The sequence below is a fragment of the Artemia sp. Qi Xiang Cuo genome, chromosome 6 (assembly GCF_049724085.1).
Source record: "Artemia sp. Qi Xiang Cuo chromosome 6, ASM4972408v1, whole genome shotgun sequence".
In the NCBI taxonomy this organism is placed as follows: domain Eukaryota; kingdom Metazoa; phylum Arthropoda; class Branchiopoda; order Anostraca; family Artemiidae; genus Artemia; species Artemia sp. Qi Xiang Cuo.
Window position 1 is genome coordinate 10,743,523 of NC_142799.1, and position 20,008 is coordinate 10,763,530.

A 20,008-nucleotide genomic window follows, 5' to 3' on the forward strand; every position below is an offset into this window, starting at 1 on the left:
GAAACTGGCTAATTGTGAATTAGCTAATTACAAGGCCGTATCCAGGGGGGGGGGGGTTGACCGGTTTGAACCCCTCCCCCCCGAAATTTCTGACCGACTCGAAAATAAGTCGAAAATTAGTAAAACCTAGGTAAAAATCAGTAAAATTAGTCGAAAACTGAGTCAAAAATTAGTAACCCCCCCCCCAAAAAAAGTCAAAAATTAGTAAAACCCCCCCTGAACAAAAATCCTGGATACGGCCTTGGCTAATTACCTAGCTTTGTCTATTATTTGGAGTAAAAACTCCCCTAGTTCTCGCATGCCTGTGAGCTTTGCAGTAATTCTTAAGAAGTATCACATATTCCTAGCTTTTTAGCCTTTATTTAAAGATAAACACATATTTTTCAGGAGCTTATACGTGTTTGTGAAATGCACGGATGGGGGGTGCCGACATATCAACTTTTAAGCAATTATCCACCAGCTGCTGATACACCAAACAGACTTTATGTTTACAAGTTATGTATATGTTTGTGTTTTATGTTTATGCTTTATGTTTATAGTTGGCAAAAATATAATTATAGTGTCGGCTCTCAGTAATTCGAAGTTCACTGGACCATGATTTTTCTTCGATTTACGTATAGTTCGACTTATGTTCGAGTTATAGAGGTCGACTTATTATTTGAGTTGTCGACTTTAGTTCGAGTTATCGAGGTGATTCTGCATAAAATTCGACTTTTAAAAGTAACAAGTTATAGAGGTAAGCCAAATGAAAATTCGAGTTATAAAGATACGAAATCGTTAAATTTACTCCATATAGCCACTGCAATTCTACAAAGTAAAGAATAACTATTAGTGCATTATAGAATTGATAAGTCAGGACTTGACTTTCAAAATGTTAATACTTGATTTTCAAATGACAATAACGAGTTTAGTTTCCTAGGAAATGACACACAAACATTCACCGAATCTGATACAAAAGTATGTTAAACAAAATTATATATATCAAAGTTTACACATTGCAACCTGCATACCTGGGTTTCGAATTCGATGCAAAAAACTTCGAGATACAGAGGTAAACTTTGACTTTTGGAGGTAAAGTGAAAATTAAACGACGAATTATCTACTGAATTTCGAGTAATAGTTAATTTTTGGGTCATTTTGACGTTCAGAGGTAAAATATAACCGCAAAATTATTTCGAGTTATGCATGGTTTTTCTTCAGACTATCTGTCTTGGCTGTTTCTCCAATTAGCCATGACTTGATGGCAACTTGATTTGAATTAAAATCAAGTTGCCATCAAGCCATGGCTAATTGTAGAAAAAGCCAAGACAGATAGTCTTGAGTGAGAGGCAAAGCTGACATAAGCTTTTTTCAGGATTGTATAAAAATGGTGTCATTTTTTGAGGCAGGTTTTTTCCGAGGGGATTGAAAATAATTCAAGATATCGAGGATTTCGAGTTATTGAGAGTCGACTGTAATTATATACTTAGGGAGTTTGGTTATATTAGTTTAGGCACAATATGTCAATTAGAAACAAACTGCTATTTGGTGGTTGTAAATAACTAATATAATCATTCCCAGCTGACTCTCTGAAAGGTCTCTCGAATAGTTGAAAAGTCAAATCAAATTTCAAATAACACCTTTATTTTATTTTGATGTGTGCCTAAATGCAGTCTAAAACTAATTTTGTTTTTGCGATCTGTTTATTTATTTTTTAATTTTGTTTCTATTTATCTCCTCGAATGTCACTCGAATAACCTAAATCTTTTTTCAACATTTATGGGTTTCAGTCATACCGCGGACCGATTTTGAATATTTAAAAATCACGACTGTAATTTAGCGGAGTGTTCAGTTACATTACAAACTCTCCATTTGTTATGAAGGCTGGAGGTCTAATTTAGTGGCGGATCCAGAGGAGAGGGGGGGCACCCCCTTCTAACGTAGTCTAAAGCAGTCTAATTTACTTAATTAACGCAAGTTTTCTTTAATTAAACTTGCTCCCAACGCACATTTATCGGATCAGCATATTTTTACCCACCCCCCTAAAAAATCTTGGATCCACCCCTGGTCTAATTTGTAATTCATATATACCGGGCGTAAGTTATATTTTCCAGATCTGCAATACTGTGTTTCAATATACCTATTTATATGTAGTTTTTCCTTTGCCACAAAAATTTCCTGTGAATTAAATTCATTTTAATTTCATTTTCTTTTTCTGAACAAAAAAATGCCAATGTCCTTTTCATGTCTAGAAAACCTCATATTGGTTTAAAATAATTAAAGTATTCAAAAAATTAAAAAAAAAAAAAAAATGATATCCATATTTCGAATATGCCACAGGTCAAGGTGCGACCCTTAAAATTATTAAGTTATATTAATCAGGCTAATTAATACTAATCCTAACAACTCACCGGAGCACCAAGCCGCTTGAGGCCACCATAGCTAAGTGCACGTCTCCATCCTAATCTATTTAAAGCCTCCTTCTTTATACCCTCCCAGGAAGTTCCCAGGTCCGTTCAATATTTCTATACAACTTCCTCCCACCCCAACCGCGAACGACCTGCTTTCCGTTTAGCCTTATACGGTTGGCCAATAAGGACAATCTGTCATCGTTCATCCACAGAAGGTTAATTATTAACTACGTTAAAGGAGGGCCTACACGGTCAATCATTTTGATCAAAAGTTTACGTCAATCGATTGAGGTGTGCTTCAATCAACCTTCAATCGACCCTTAAATCAACCCTTCAATCTCGACCAAAGCTTACGCAGCACACGGCTTTTTATAAAAATGATAGTCATTCAAAATTTCTCACAATCACTGTCAATGATTAACTCACGCGTCAAACTGTTTACTCGACTGTCAATAATGCTTGTAAATCTATGGACGTACGATTTTGATCTAAATTATTGACCGTCTAGAGCCTCCTTAATACTTGGTTGAAATGTTGTATTTGTTTATTGCTGTAGAGTTCTTTATCCATCACTATTTTATTACGTCTTTATGTTTAAAATAATACTTCAGTTTCAAACCTCGCCAAATTTCTCGGAATTCACAGAAAAATGTTGATACTTGATGGTGACAAGTTGGTATTGGTATCATGAACTACACTGTTTTTGTGTTTATTATAAATAGAGAAATGAACTTTAAATATACCGAAGCAACGGTCAGTGATCATACGTGGGAGCAACCTACCTGACCTGAACATCATTGTATATTTTATACTGTATAGCCGTGGCGTATCCCGGATTTGGTTTCGGGGGGGGGGCGTCAGGCGACCATTTTAGAGCAGTCAAGTGAGCAAGAAAATTGTCTATCATAGTGCAAGATTTAAGACGGGAGGTAGGGGGGGGGGGTAGCAAGGTAAATAAATTAAAAGTACACACTTGTCATGAGTATTTCTAGGTTTAGACTTTTTGCTTGAGAATGGATGACAATATTTGGCCAACAAAGTCAGAATTAAAAAAAAAGTTAGAAACAGTGAGAGGTTCTATTTTGGGCGAGTAGTTGTTTTGGAACTGCCACGAAGCGGCAGAATTTAGAAAATATAAAATAAAGAGTGCATTATTCCTTATATTTGCCTATGGGACCCTTGTTTTAGAGAACCAAATAAATAAAAAATAATATTATATCAAAGACAATTGCCCAGAATTTTGTTTCGGAGGGGTGTGGCCTCAGTCTACCTATTATAACAGCCATGAAAGCAAGAAATGTATTGATATTAACATTGTTTACAGAGGATAAAGCACAGTTAAAATTTAAAAAAACAGAATCAACTGCACTTAGACAAACGAGCAACGAAAGACGACCTAACCTCTCACAGTAATAGCCGACGGTCTTTTTTGGCTGCAAATCGATCAAAAACTTGGTCAGCTTCGACCTGGATATCGTGGTTCAGGGTCATGTGAGCTAGTCCGTTCAGACGCTCCTCGCCCGTGGAGCTCCGCAGATAGGTTTTTAATCGCTTAAGACAGCTAAAGCTCCTCTCAGTAGAAGCGGTAGTCACTGGTAATGTCTGAAAAATCGTCAAAAGCCTTCGAATGCATGAGAAAAATCTTGCATCGCATGACGCAAGAGTCGAAGCAACAGTTGATGGCTTCTCAGATTTTCCGAGCCACTTCTGTTTCCAAAGGACTAACTCACATTCGAGCACTCTTCTACCCCCGTAAAATACAGCGTAAACAGCAACATCTTTCACAAATTCATTAATATTTAATGACTTGCTGTTAGCTAGCAAAAGCCTTCTGATTTTGAAAGATGCCTCCTGATAGCGCAAAAATCTTTGATCAAGTTCTTCAACAAGTGAAGCAAAGTAAGGTTCGAACAATGACTCGCGATAAAAAACCTTGATGGACTCATTATCGTTGATGGATGTTCGGCGGATAGACCTTGAAACAGCCGGAGCCACATTTGCCTCTTGTGCAGGCTCAAAGGCTTTCTGAAAAATTGTTTCAAAATCATTTTGTTTTGACTGCAGTAAAGTATCAGAACATAGTTTAATATGCCGACAGCACTCAACTAAGTCTAAATCTTCAGCTTGCAGCGCCTTAGAGAAAGAGAGCATTATGGCACTAACAAACTCTAGCATAGCCAACATGAACATAAAACTAAATTCGGTTGCTGCTGAAACCAACGCATTTGCTTTTGAAATAACTTCCTTATCGCACCGTATGCTACCAACTATTTCCTCAATTATGTAAATAATTGCAAAATAAAAAGAAATAAAAAATAAATTGGAATCGTGACGCTCCACCAATCTCTTTTCGAAAAAATTAACAAGATTTCTCCCGGTAATATCAGGACAAACGACAGCGACCGCTTCTACAAACATATTCATTCTTTTTGGTGAAGATGATAAAAATGATATAATCCGCTGTATAGTAGCAAAGGTTGATCTAACAAGTCCTTCCCTACTAGTTCTACATAAAGCCAAATTTAAGCTTTGCAATGCACAGTCGGTGTAGATCACTTGCGGATATTTTTTCCTAATTTCTGCCTGTGCACCAGAATAACAGCCTGACATGCTGCTGGTCCCATCAAAACCAACCCCCACAAATTTCTCCATTTTTAAGCCGAACGCAATGAAGAGAAAACTGTAAAGCAACAGTCAGAAAAACTGTTGCTACCGAGTTATTAGTAAAAAACGCTAAGTAAAGCAACCAGCTACAAAAATAACTAGTTTCTCAGATATTTATTGTCCGATTTCACACCGACCTCTGCATTGGTTTGTGGCGACTCGCGTAGTCCTACTCGTCAGCCCTGGACCATCACCCGTTTTAATCGGTCACTACTCAGCTTCTCAGAGCTTTCCCGCAGAAGCCATAACAACGTAGATTTTTTTATTGGTGCTGTGCAGCCATCAGAAGTCTTGACGAGACAAAACCTAGAATATTTTATGCTTATCACAGGCTCACTAGATAGATTTCTCTAAACTTAACATTTCACTTAGTGAGCAATCACTGGCAAATCTTCAAAGATGCCGTCACTTTCCGAGCCCGATTCAGTGTCAGTCGCGGAAGCATTTTCCTGCTTATCGGACAGAGTATTTTCTTCTGAGTCATAGTCTGAGTCAGTGTCGTGAAGTACAGAAAGACGAACATTTGGTACTTGGTGACCGAAAGCAGAAAGTACGTCGTCGGGTATCAAGGCTTTCATTATTCGCTGGCTTTCAATACGAGCTCGCCCTAGCTCGAGCTTGATTTCATCGTCCCGGGCAAAGAAAAATCGGAACTGACAGACACAACACCAATGGATCTAACTCGCTTGGCCTTGGGCAAGGACAACTGTTCATTAGAATATTGGGCTTCAAAATCCGTTATACTTTCATATCGACGAATTCGATGTAGAAGTTGGAGGAACGAAAAGTTTATTACAGTACTGAGTGCTGGTTTGAGACCGCATCTTCCTAAAAAAAATCTCACACGGTTGGCTATTCATGTCGGAGAGTTTGAAAAGACGTTCAAGTCCAAGGCGTTTGAATCGACGAATGAGAAGCACTAGGGAATGCATATTTATCTCTAGGCAATGGTAAAGGTTTGTGGTAATAAAATTCTCGTTCAAAGCATAATGTCCACTTTTTAGGACCCAGGATCTCCAATGTCGAACGCAGTAAACAACACGACCAAGTAAAGATAACCTCTCAAGAGGAGAAAGTTTGCGTCGTAAAAAACGCGCCGTACGCTTTCCATAAGCCAAAGATAAAACCGTGTTCCTTCGCTTCCAGTAACACGCTGTTTCAGGTGTGCCGGAGGCACGGAGGCACAGCCGGAGGCACGAAGGAAGGGACACCTGCGACGGTCAGTTATTACCCCCTCGGTTGGAACATCATGTAGTGTGACCTTAACATTAAAGTACCAAGAAAATGCTCTCTACCCGTCTGTTCCAAGACTTCAAAGATTGCCCTTGAATCGTTAAATTACTCATTTTATTACTTATCTCGCTGTTCCTGGACAAACATCAATTTTGGCAATTAAATCATAATCGGAACATTTTTTCTCCCGATTCTACTAATGGTCGCAAAAACTCGTTTTCCGCGTAAAACTCGTAAAAACTGAAAACAATTAATTTTTGTTAATTAAATTATTTGCGTACATGACTTGTTTGGTAGGTCCCAGTTTGCCCCCCCCCCTCAAAAGTATTGAATTTTAGAGACACGGCTAAAAATTTTGGAACGGCTCTAAATGATCAATTCACAAGGTAAAATTACCGTTTTTGCGGGATTCTACTATTTGTTTCTGAAAATATGGGAATATGAAGGTATTCCAACATTAACCATGCTCATAGCTGCACAAGAAATAGAATATAAAATGAATGAAGTATTAATAATCCCATTTTGGGCTCTAGAAAAAGATTAATTTTCAAAAAAGTTTGATCCCACCCAAATAATGATCAATTTTACTGTTTCCTTTAATTGATCATAGCTAAGAAAAATTCTTACGAGAAGATTTCCAAATTTAGATTTGGTCGTCTTCAATTTAAATTGGGAATTGCATTTAATTACAAGTGACACATGCGTGCTTCAAAACCCACTAAATACAAACTATTGTCAGAATATTAGTAAACTCCTTACCGTCATTGCTGGTTTTTGCAAGCTTTAAGAAATGCTTAATGCTGGGCTGGCGTCGCTTGATTTTCTTTATTTCCTATAACGCGACCGTTATTTTTAAATTCTTTGCTTAATATGGAATTATAACACCTTTTTAATTAACTATAGCCACTTATTCTTATTAAATAAAAAAAAAAAGTTTTTTTAACTGAAAGTAAGGAACGACGTTAAAAATAAAAACTAACATAAATTATTCCTTATTTGACGGGGGCTTTCCCCTCCTCAACGCATCTCTCTTTACTCTAATTTTTTTTTATTTTTTAAAAAAATATAGTTGTGAGAAAGTCAAACTTTAGCTTAAAGAGCGAGGCGTTGAGGAGGGACAGCCCCTTCATATACGGAATAATTTCTGTTCGTTTTAAGTTGTAACGTCGCTCCTTACTTTCAGTTAAAAAAACTTGTTTTTTTATTTAATTTTGGAACGATTTTGAATTAATGCAGATTTTGAATTTGGCTCACCGTACAAGAGTATTTAAAACAAAATTTGCATATTATATTTGGTTAAATGGCTTTCTCGAAACTTGTTTAATTTTATTTACGAACGTTTTTATTAGTAATAAATATACGTAACTTAGAATTAACTTACGTAACGAACTTCTATATTCATAAATTTTTAACACGTATATTAGGGGGTTCGCCCCCTAGTCAATACCCTGCTCTTTAAACTATAGTTCGAATTTTTTTTCCAGTTCTTTAAAAATGACCTCTTAATCACAATCAGTTGATCAGTTGAAAAACTTGTTTTTTTTTATTTAATTCCTGATCTTTCTCTTTAATAATGCTGGGAAATCCGGCGCCCCCGTCATAGCAATGTCCCTTCCCCCATGACAACGTCCTTCATGGAAAGATCCTTCCATATAGCCCCCCACCCTCTCCTTCCCCCACCGACCAGAAAAAAACTCCTCTGAAAAAGTCTGTATACTTCCCAATAACCAATACTATATGTTAAAATTGAGTAAAGTTCATAACTTTCAGCCCTCCCCCTGGGACTTTGGGGGATCAAGTCATCCTAAAAGACATTTTTATCATATTTTAAACCATGTTGAACAAAATGGCTATCTCAAAATTTTGATCGGGTGACTTTGGGAAACAAATGAGCGTGGGAGGGGGCCTAGTTTCCCTCCATTTTTTTTGGTCACTTAAAAAGGGCACTAGAACTTTTAATTTCCGTTCCAATGAGCCCTCCTACTATATTATAGGACCACTGGGTCGATACGATCACCCCTGGGAAAAAAAAAAAAACAAACAAACAAACAAACAAACAAATAAACACGCATCCGTGATCTTTCTTCTGGCAAAAAATGGAAAATTCCACATTTTTGTAGATAGGAGCTTGAAACCTCTACAGTAGGGTTCTCTGATACGCTGAATATGATGGTGTGATTTTCATTAAGGTTCTATAACTGTTAGGGGGTCTTTCCCCCTTTTTTCGAAAATCAGCCAAATTTTCTCAGGCACGTAACTTTTGATGGGTAAGATTAAACTTAATGAAACTTATATATTTGAAATCAGAATTAAAATCTGATTCTTTTGATGTGTCTATTGGTATCAAAATCCCGTTTTCTAGAGTTTCGGTTACCATTGAGCCGGGTCGCTCCTTACTTACAGTTCGTTACCACGAACTTATTGATTCCTTATCGCAATTAAATAAAAAAAAACAAGTTTTTTAAACTGAAAGTAAGGAGCGACATTAAAACTTAAAACGAACAGAAATTATTCCGTATATGAAAGGGGCTGTCCCCTCCTCAACGCCTCGCTCTTTACGCTAAAGTTTTTTATTGTTTTAAAAAATAAAGTTGTGAGACAGAGTCAAACTTTAGCGTAAAGAGCGAGGCGTTGAGAGGGGACAGCCCCTTTCATATACGGAATAATTTCTGTTCGTTTTAAGTTTTAATGTTGCTCCTTACTTTCAGTTTAAAAAACTTGTTTTTTTTATTTAATTTCTGATCGTTTTTTAGATAATGCAGCTTTTATTTTGGCTCGCAGTCATTGAATAAGTAAACGAAATTTGCATAAAAATCCACTTTTTTTTTGCTAAATCTCTGTTTGGCTGTCTCTAAATTTGGTTCTGACGTAATTTACAAATTAACTTACGTAACGAACTTCTATATTCGTATATTTTTCTTCTGGCAAAAAATACAAAGTTGCAGATTTTTGTAGATATGAGCTTGAAACCTATGTTATAGGGTTTTCTGATACGCTGAATCTGACGGTGTGATTTTCATTAAAAAAATTTTCACTTTTAGGGGATGTTTCCCCCCTCTTTAAAAAATCAGGTGAGTTTTCTGAGGCTCGTAGCCTTTGATGAGTAATACTAAACTTAATAAATTCATGTATTTATAATCAGCATTATAAGTCCATTCTTTTGATACATTTATTGACATCAAAGTTCCGGTTTTAAAAGTTTCGATTAATATTTACCCGGCTGCCTTGTTTTTTTTTTTTTATTGTTTTTTTTTATTACGGATATGTTATTAATTATATTAGTGGTTTATTCCCATATTAAGAAAAACACTAATTGATTTGAAATTTAAAAAAAAATTTAATTAAAAAAAAACATAAAAAAACATGACGGTTAATTAGAATAGAGAGCCCTTTTTAAAGCACTAAAACAAAAACTGTAGCTTAAAAAGCGAAGTATTGACTTGGGGGAGACCCCCCTCAGATACGTAATAATTTCTGTTCATTTTAAGTTCTAATGTTGCTTCTTACTTTCAGTTGAAAGTACTTGTTTTTTTTAATTTAATTTCTGATCGTTTTTTAAATAATGCTTGGAAATCCGGCGCCCCCTTCATAGAAATGTCCCTTCCCCCAAAGAAATATCCTCCACGGAAAGGTTCTCCCAAGTCACCCCCGCCTCCCGCCCCCCCCCCCCCCACCGGAAAAAAATTCTTCCTGAAAATGTCTGTATACTTCCCAATAGCCAATACAATATGTAAGCAATGGGCAAAGTTCATAACTTGCAGCCCTTTCCCTGGGAACTGTGGGGGATTAAGTCATCGTAAAAGACATATTTATTAGATTTTCGACTATGCTAAACACAATGGCTATCTCAAAATTTTAATTGAGTGACTTTGAGAAAAAATGAGCGTGGGAGGGGACCTAGTTGCCCTACATTTTTTTTGTCACTTAAAAAGGGCACTAGAACTTTTAAGTTCCGTTCCAATGAACCCTCCTACGGTATTCTAGGACCACTGTGTCAATACAATTACCCCTGGGGAAAAAAAAAAAAAAAAAAAACACGCATCCGTGATCTTTCTTCTGGCAAAAAATGGAAAATTCCACATTTTTATAGATAGGAGCTTGAAACCTCTACATGAAGGTTCTATGATACGCTGAGTATGATGGTGTGAATTTTATTAAGGTTCTATAACTTTTAGGGGGTCTTTCCCCCTTTTTTCGAAAATCAGCCAAATTTTCTCAGGCGCCTAACTTTTGATGGGTAAGATTAAACTTGATGAAACTTATATATTCGAAATCAGAATTAAAATCTGATTCTTTTGATGTATCTATTGGTACCAAAATTCCATTTTTTAGAGTTTCGGTTACCATTGAGCCGGGTCGCTCCTTACTTACAGTTCGTTACCACGAACTGTTTGATTCCTTCATTGCAGAGAAGCCAGTGCTTATAGCTCCGAGGGTTAAATAGTGAGAAAAATTTCTTGACATCTTGTCAAACAGTTCGTGGTAACGAACTGTAAGTAAGGAGCGACCCGGCTCAATGGTAACCGAAACTCTAGAAAACGGGATTTTGATATCAATAGATACATCAAAAGAATCAAACTTTAATGCTGATTTCAAATATATAAGTTTCATCAAGTTTAATCTTACCCATCAAAAGTTACGTGCCTGAGAAAATTTGGCTGATTTTCGAAAAAAGGGGGAAAGACCCCCTAACAGTTATAGAACCTTAATGAAAATCACACCATCATATTCAGCGTATCAGAGAACCCTACTGTAGAGGTTTCAAGCTCCTATCTACAAAAATGTGGAATTTTACCTTTTTTGCCAGAAGAAAGATCACGGATGCGTGTTTATTTGTTTGTTTGTTTGTTTGTTTGTTTTTTTTTTCCCAGGGGTGATCGTATCGACCCAGTGGTCCTAGAATACCGTGGGAGGGCTCATTGGAACGGAAATTGAAAGTTCTAGTGCCCTTTTTAAGTAACCAAAAAAATGGAGGGCAACTAGGCCCCCTCCCACACTCATTTTTTCCCAAAGTCTCCCGATCAAAATTTCGAGATAACCATTTTGTTCAGCATGGTCGAAAATATGATAAAAATGTCTTTTAGGATGACTTGATCCCCCAAAGTCCCCAGGGGGAGGGCTGAAAGTTATGAACTTTACTCAATGTTAACATATAGTTTTGGTTATTGGGACGTATACAGACTTTTTCAGAGGAGATTTTTTCTGGTAGGTGGGGGAAGGAGCGGGGGGGGGGCTATATGGAAGGATCTTTCCATGAAGGACGTGTCCAGGGGGGACGGGACATTGCTATGAAGGGGGCGCCGGATTTCCCAGCATTATTAAAGAAAAAGATCAGGAATTAAATAAAAAAAAACAAGTTTTTCAACTGATCAACTGATTGTGATTAAGAGGTCATTTTTAAAGAACTGGAAAAAAAATTCGAACTATAGTTTAAAGAGCAGGGTATTGACTAGGGGGCGAACCCCCTAATATACGTGTTAAAAATTTATGAATATAGAAGTTCGTTACGTAAGTTAATTCTAAGTTACGTATATTTATTACTAATAAAAACGTTCGTAAATAAAATTAAACAAGTTTCGAGAAAGCCATTTAACCAAATATAATATGCAAATTTTGTTTTAATTATTCATGTACGGTGAGCCAAAATCAAAACCTGCATTAATTCGAAAACGTTCAAAAATTAAATAAAAAAAACAAGTTTTTTAACTGAAAGTAAGGAACGACGTTAAAACTTAAAACGAACAGAAATTATTCCGTATATGAAGGGGCTGTCCCCTCCTAAACGCCTCGCTCTTTAAGCTAAAGTTTTAATTTCTAAAAAAAAAAATTTTTTAAACAATAAAAAAAATTTATAGTAAATATAGAGTCTTTTATGTGGGGACATCCCCCTGCATATAAAGAAAAAATTATGTTAGTTTTAAGTTTTAACGTCGTTCCTTACTTTCAGTTAAAAAAACTTGTTTTTTTTATTTAATTTGATTACAGGAGGCGATTGCACGTTTGATGATAAAATAATGATATAAGCTTGCCGGAGAAATGGATAGCCATTTAACAAAAAATGAAAAAAGGAACGGGTGTTGCAAATAACTTAAAAGCGTGAATATTTCGTAACTTCCTAAATTGCCACTAAAAAGAAATAACAACCCAACTGTCGGGGGGGGGCTCCGGCCCTCTGGATACGCTACTGCTGTACAGTATATATTATAGCATATATAATATAGTATAATTATAGTATATATTTTAATGGATATTGAGTTCAAATTTTTAAAGGATTATGGTTCCGCAGTCAGATTTTTCTCTTTGTGGGAATGCTCCTTTGTGGAAATCGTTTTTTTTTGCTCTTGATCCAAAAATAACCTGATTTCTAAACCAACAATTTACATAAGCCCAAATAATCAAATAAATAAAGCTATGACAAATTTACACACATACAGTAAAATAAGCTCTGTTTTAGCACAGTGGAGTATCTTTGATCTTTATTCTGTATATTACAGATCTTTATTGTATACATATTACAGCATTAATTAAAAAACCGCACAATGTTGACAGTTAATTCGAAATAACTTTGAAGTAAATACTAATTAAATTACAATGTCCATTGGGAAGACACTGTATCCCATGTCAATTGTTTTCTTATTGTAGGTGACCATTGGAGATAAGGAGATTTTAGCTACAAGATTGACGCTTGACAAAGATGATGCCCTGGATTTGGCCATGCTCAGTACTTTTGAAGAACTTGCTAATCTTCCTAATGGTACCAAAATACTTTTTTTTTTACCGCCGTACCCAGACCCAAAGGGGGATTTTCACACATTTCAGAAATGCGTAGGAAAGAAGAAATCCCCCCCCCCCTCCCACCTTCACCCCTAAGGGGGTTGTAACAGGGAGGCGGGGCCCTTTTCGGGTATCTATGAGTGATTTGTAGAACCGTAGGCTCTTCAAAAAGGTATACTCTAAAATGGTCTATTGAAGTTAGAAGTGATTTTTTGCCTCCCGGAAAAGAAAGGCATATATTGAGCATTAGAAAAAAAGAAGGGCCCTGCTCACACCCAATGCATGGGTGCATAAATGAAAGTGTTTCATTTTGCTGTATACACGTGGGACATTGACTGATTGGCGAGATAACATACAGATGTGTAAAGTCGAATGAAGAGGGCTGAAATGTATGCCTGGGGGGATTGCTGGGATTATATTAAGCGGCTGTGAAGATTCCTCAGGGTAAGCAGGGAGAACGTTGACAATTATGAGTCATTATAGGAGATTTAGGGAAATGGAACTTCTTGGGAGGGTGTAGAGAGGGAAGCCTCAATTGATAGGAATGGAGGAGTGCGTGGCTGTCTTTGCTTAGGTGGCTTGATGCTGCAGTAAGTTGTTAGCAGCAGTGGTTGTTAAAACAAAACGCTACTAAAATAATAACGCTAAAAAGAGTTTATCTTGCAAAAGTTCAATTTTCATTGTTTAATTTCACGTTATTTTTCCTCAGGATCATCAAAATAGCGTGAGCTACTGAGCTTACGATACACTGTTTTGGTATTGTCAAGGAGGCACACTTGTGCCTCTATAAAGAGGCGACCCACCACAATGTTAAGCGATTTCAGGTCCTAGAGGTCGCAGAGAGACGGCGGTAATTGCATTTTGTAGCCCAAGCTCAAACTAAGAAACCTTGCAAAATTTCATCCTCCTCCGACTTTATCTTCGACTTTATCTTTTTGACTTTATCTGAAATTTAGAGGTTAAGCTTTCCTAGGGCCCGGGAGCTTATCCTCGAAATTTCAGCTCAATCTGATCACTCCTTCCCTGTTTTCAAAAAACCAAATATAGCCACTTAAAATTCATCATCATCATTTCTTTTTTTTTCTTAGCCACGCCTACAGGCCCCAGTTGAACACGGATCCGGTTGAATGAGGACTCAGTCGAAGAAGAATTCGACCTGTTAGGGCCTTTTCATATTTTCAGACCGAAAAAATTATCCCCCGAATTTACATTTACGAAAAACCTTAGTTTTTTTCAAATAATACACATACCCCGGTTAGACATGCTTTGTTATGAAAATATCTGCGCGTCAATTTTCATAACAAAGAATGTCTAACCTGTTTATGTGTATTATTTGAAAAAAAACTACGTTTTCTAAAGAGTTAAAGAGGCTGAGTTACAAGGTCAACCCTTAAAACGTACAGGGATTAGGAGGCACAGTTGGGGGGGCTGTTAAAGAGGCTGAGTCACAAGTTCGAACCTTAAAACGTACAGGGATTAGGAGGCACCCTGTACGACGTGATTTGAGTATTAAGGTGTAAAGTATTTAACATCAATTCGAGAAGCATTTCCGGGTATCTCCTTTCGTAGTGAGTGGGGCTTGTCTGCGTCAAAGAGAGAGGTCCAGGGGAGAGCTCTGTGGACGAACAGCTAGTCGTGGGAAAAGGGTCGGTCCCAGGACTGGACCTTCCGGTCCAGGAAAGTTACATTCGTCGCGCATTTCTAAAGGCAGTCCATCTTTCGCCTTCGTCGTAGCTAATTGTTCTTGTGCTACCTTATTTTCTCTATGTGTATTCTCACGTTATTTAATAAAGACCATGTACCAACGTTTATCGTCTATCTTTGGAATTTACGTAAACCATTCCATCTGCCAGTATAAAAAGGCATATAGAAAGGACTTAAAAAGAGGTTTACAGAGTGGTGGCAAGCGGTTAAAACTAGTGGAGCATATATCACTAGTGGAAAACCTCCAAGTGACATTTGAGTGACCGTTTTAAGTATTTACGATATCTTACGCTAAATACTGGCAACATATTGAAGAGTATTTCGCCCGCTACCAGACCGTGATATTGATCTGCAAATACTACAAAAGACTGATTAATAAGACATCGAAACGTTACGAGCTCTTGAACTTTCTTTTATTCAAAGCGCCTTCTTGAGAAACACCTTCTTTTAAATAAACATTTTGAAATCGGCTGTTACACAATGCCTAATATGGATTTCCTCGCGATAGCTTCTACCTACTAATTCAAATTTCTACAACTTAAAGTCTCCGGTTGATGTCTACCTTCACTTCGTCCTTCTACGTTTGGTGTTTTTTTTACATGATTTTATACAGTCGACGTGTGATCTACATTTGACAGTTTCCAAACAAAATTTAAAATTGTTAATTAATTCTCAATTGTGACTCCATTTTACGCTAGTGATTTAATTGAGACCAACTGCAATTAGATGTAAGACAGACGACCTTTCGGAAGTGATTTAGCACAACTAAACAACCCAGTAAATTTTATTAGACCCTTGTTCTTAAAGGTGAAGTTTATTGCCCAAAATCTGGCGTACGTAATTAAAGAGCTGTTTTTAAAACAAATATTTAAATTTTTAGAATAACTGCTTTTCAAATTTTAATCTAAATATGTCAGTTTTTATTCCTAGTCTCGATCCGACGGAAACTGGATATAACAAAAAGGTTGCTTTTGATTTTGTAAAACAGTGGAGGGGACCTGGCATCGGTTCACCTCTTTTATTTGACTCAAATGATCCTGATTTCAATCAAGATGAACTTTATGATTACCTTCAAAAGATCAAGACATGGGTCCCAACAAACCCTCCAACTCCCCTGAGCACCACCCCAATTAATCCTCCAATAGAACAGCCTCAACAATCCCAAGTAATATGATCGCTAATTGACCCTCTTTCAGTAATAACACAACTCACAAAGGCAGAAAGAGGAAAAATAATTGAGTTTGTTTCGCAGTTACAAAAATTTCAGTTGTTGTTAAATTGGTCTGATTCAAGAGCCTTACAGACCGCGTCACTTTTGGCCCATGGGTTGTTTCGCCCCTTTTTTGAGAATCTGGATCCCACGATTATAAATTTGTCAAGTTTAAAAGGTGGATTACTTGTAGTATATACCCCAGGCAAAATAGTAGGCAAAATGGTTGCAGAGTTTGTAGGCGTGGCTCAATTTAAGGATGAAAGGGTATATCTATTCTATAGAAGGATGCAAAAATTAGGAAGGTCATTTAGGGTGTCCTTAGAAGCCAGGGATGATGGTGTAGTTCTTGGAAGATTTGCTTTAAATTTATTCAAGGAGTGGATCAGACCGTCCTACAAACGGTATTTGTTAGAGAATAGTGCAGAATTTTTTTTTTTTGTTTAGGTGATGCGTATAAGGTTGCAATACAATATGAGCAGAAAGAACAGATATTGGGGAAAGAAGACACGTCTTCTTTTTCCGATGAATTTATTTCTGCGCTGACGAGGGTGAAATTTGGACTCGATGATAATGAGAAGGCACTGCGAGATGGTACTGATTCCTCGCAGGGCGGTTTGGCTACCCAGGAAAAGGGAGCTGGTTTTGAAGTCCCGTGGGATGGTACTGATGCCTCACGGGAAGGGTTTTTTGTTGCACTGCGAGATGGTACTGATTCCTCGCAGGGGGGTTTGGCTACCCAGGAAAAGGGAGCTGGTTTTTAGGTCCCGTGGGAGGGTTCTGATGCCTCTCGTGAAGGTTTTTTTTGGTTGCACTGCGAGATGGGACTGAGTCCTCGCAGGGCGGTTTGGCTACCCAGGAAAAGGGAGCTGGTTTTAAGGTCACGAGGGATGGTACCGGTGCCTCACGGGATGGGTTTTTTGTTGCACTGCGAGATGGTACTGAGTCCTCGCAGGGCGGTTTGGCTACCCAGGGAAAGGGAGCTGGTTTTGAGGTCCCGTGGGATGGTACTGATGCCTCACGGGATGGTTTTTTTGTTGCACTGCGAGATGTTACTGATTCCTCGCAGGGCGGTTTGGCTACCCAGGGAGAGGGAGCTGGTTGTAATATCTCGCGAGATGAGGTTGATGCCTCACGGGATGGTTTTAATGCGTAGCGCTAATAGTTATGTAGAGATATCAACAGTAGTACTGCCATTTGTCGAACCACAAGTTGCAGAGAAAAACCAACTAGGTCTAAACCGAGGCGTTCCGCAGCAATAAAACCCCGAGGATTTTATTGGGAATAATATCTTAACGTCAGTGCAGCATGGTATGATTTTTTGAGTTTCTGCAACTTCATTTATTTGTCGCTGGTATTTTCAGGATTAATTAGCATTTCCCGGTCATTCCTTTTGCCCTAATTCAAAGTTTATACATAATCCCAACTTTCCTTGTCCTCATCAAATTCAGGGGTATGGGGAACAAGTCTATTTTAATTTATAAAAAGAAAAATGAAGTGTTAAAATATCCAGTTTCTGACTACTGTTGTTAATGTGGTCCGTTTATACTATGTAAGTTTTTACTTATGCAAGTATTGTGGAGTGTTTGTATTATGTAATTGTTTACTAGTTCATGCTGTAGAATGTTAGTAGGCGAGAAGTGAATAATTTGGGAAGGGAATGTTTTGAATTCAATTAAAGTTTGGGGGTTTAATGAGAAGGGGATAAGCCAAATTTGGAAAATTTAACTTAAAACAGGGGGGAGAATCTGTAAAGTATTTAACATCAATTCGAGAAGCATTTCCGGGTATCTCCTTTCTTAGTTAGTTGGGCATTTATGCGTCAACGATAGCGGTCCAGGGAGAGCTCTTGGGACTAAAAGCTAGTCGTGGGAAAAGGGTCGGTCCCAGGACTGGAACTTCCGTTCCAGGAAAGTTACATTCGTCGCGCATTTCTAAAGGCAGTCCATCTTTCGCCTTCGTCGTAGCTAATTGTTCTTGTGCTACCTTATTTTCTCTATGTGTATTCTCACGTTATTTAATAAAGACCATGTACAAACGTTTATCTTCTATCTTTTGAATTTACGTAAACCATTACATCTGCCAATATAAAAGGGCATATAGAAAGAAGTTAAATAGAGGTTTACAAAGGAATTAAAAGCCTTAACACAAGAATGTTCAAGAGCGGGGGTTTGGGGGCGGCAGCCCCCCAACTTCAACTCCTGACACGATCAGCTAACAGTTAGTCAAGCAATAATCAAGGAGGCACACTTGTGCCACTATAAAGAGGCGACCCACCACAATGTTAAGCGATTTCAGGTCCTAGAGGTCGCAGAGAGACGGCGGCAATCGCATTTTGTAGCCCATGTTTAAACTCAGAAACATGTAAAACTTCATCCTCCTTCGTCTTTATTCTCGTGGGGTAAACTGGGCCGGAAGTTTCAACCCTCCTACCACAGCCCCCCTTTGACGTGATCCAATTCGGCTGAAATTTAAAGGTTAAGCTTTTCTAGTGGCCGGAAGCTTATCCTTGAAATTTCAGCTCAATCCGATAACTCCTTCCCTGTCAAGGAGGCACACTTGTGCCTCTAGAAAGAGGCGACCCATCACAATGTTAAGCGATTTCAGGTCATAGAGGTCGCCGAGAGACGGCGGTAATCGCATTTTGTAGCCCAAGCTCAAACTAAGAAACTTGCAAAATTTCATCCTCCTCCGATTTTATCTTCATGGGGTAAACTGGGCCGGAAGTTTGGACCCTCCCACCACAGCCCCCCTTTAACGTTGTCCGATTGGGCTGAAATTTACAGCTTAAGCTTTCCTAGGGCCCGGGAGCTTATCCTCGAAATTTCAGCTCAATCCGATCACTCCTTCCCTGTTTTCAAAAAACCAAATATAGCCACTTAAAATTCATCATCATTTCTTTTTTTTCTTAGCCACGCCTACAGGCCATAGTTGGCAACGGATCCGGTTGAATGAGGACTCATTCGAAGCAGAATTCGACCTGTTAGGGCCTTTTGATATTTTCAGACCGAAAAAATTATCCCCCAAATTTACATTTACGAAAAACCTTAGTTTTTTTCAAATAATACACAGAAACAGGTTAGACATGCTTTGTTATGAAAATATCTGCGCTTCAATTTTCATAACAAAGCATGTCTAACCTGTTTATGTTTATTATTTGAAAAAAACTACGTTTTCTAAAGAGTTAAAGAGGCTGAGTTACAAGGTCAACCCTTAAAAACGTACAGGGATTAGGAGGTACAGTTGGGGGGGGGCTGTTAAAGAGGCTGAGTCACAAGTTCGAACCTTAAAACGTACAGGGATTAGGATGCACCCTGTACGACGTGATTTGAGTATTAAGGAATTAAAAGCCTTAACACAAGAATGTTCAAGAGCGGGGAGTTTGGAGGGCGGCAGCCCCCCAACTTTAACTCCTCACACGATCAGCTAACAGTTAGTCAAGCAATAATAAGTAATAAACTGTACAAAAACGTGCAGAAATTATTTGAAAAAAAACTACGTTTTCTAAAGAGTTAAAGAGGCTGAGTTACAAGGTCGAACCTTAAAACGTACAGGGATTAGGAGGCACAGTTGGGGGGATGCCGCTCCCCAAACCCCCCGCTTTCGCAGCCTTTAAATAAAAAAAAAGTTTTTTAAACTGAAAGTAAGGAGCGACATTAAATCTTAAAACGAACAGAAATTATTCCGTATATGAAAGAGGCTGTGCCCTCCTCAACGCCTCGCTCTTTACGCTAAAGTTTTTATTGTTTAAAAAAAGAGTTGTGAGAAAGTCAAACTTTAGCGTAAAGAGCGAGGCGTTGAGGAGGGCACAGCCTCTTTCATATACGGAATAATTTCTGTTCGTTTTAAGATTTAATGTCGCTCCTTACTTTCAGTTTAAAAAACTTTTTTTTTATTGAAAGGCTGCGAAAGCGAGGGGTTTGGGGGGCGGCAGCCCCCCAACTGTGCCTCCACATCCCTGTACGTTTTTTAAGGTTTGACCTTTTAACTCAGCCGCTTTAACTCTTTAGAAAAAGTAGTTTTTTTAAAATAA

The 20,008-nt window shown here is 37.9% G+C and overlaps 1 protein-coding gene across 1 annotated transcript in view; it reads left to right on the forward strand.

Annotated features, from left to right (window-relative positions):
- The first annotated feature begins 3,116 nt into the window (after positions 1–3,116).
- Positions 3,117–20,008, forward strand: part of LOC148950856 (uncharacterized) — a 198,549-nt gene continuing 181,657 nt past the window's right edge. The window contains exons 1-2 of the mRNA XM_089090933.1: positions 3,117–3,143; positions 12,930–13,041. Coding sequence (XP_088947059.1) covers positions 3,117–3,143; positions 12,930–13,041 — 139 coding nt within the window. The remainder of the gene's footprint in view (positions 3,144–12,929; positions 13,042–20,008) is intronic.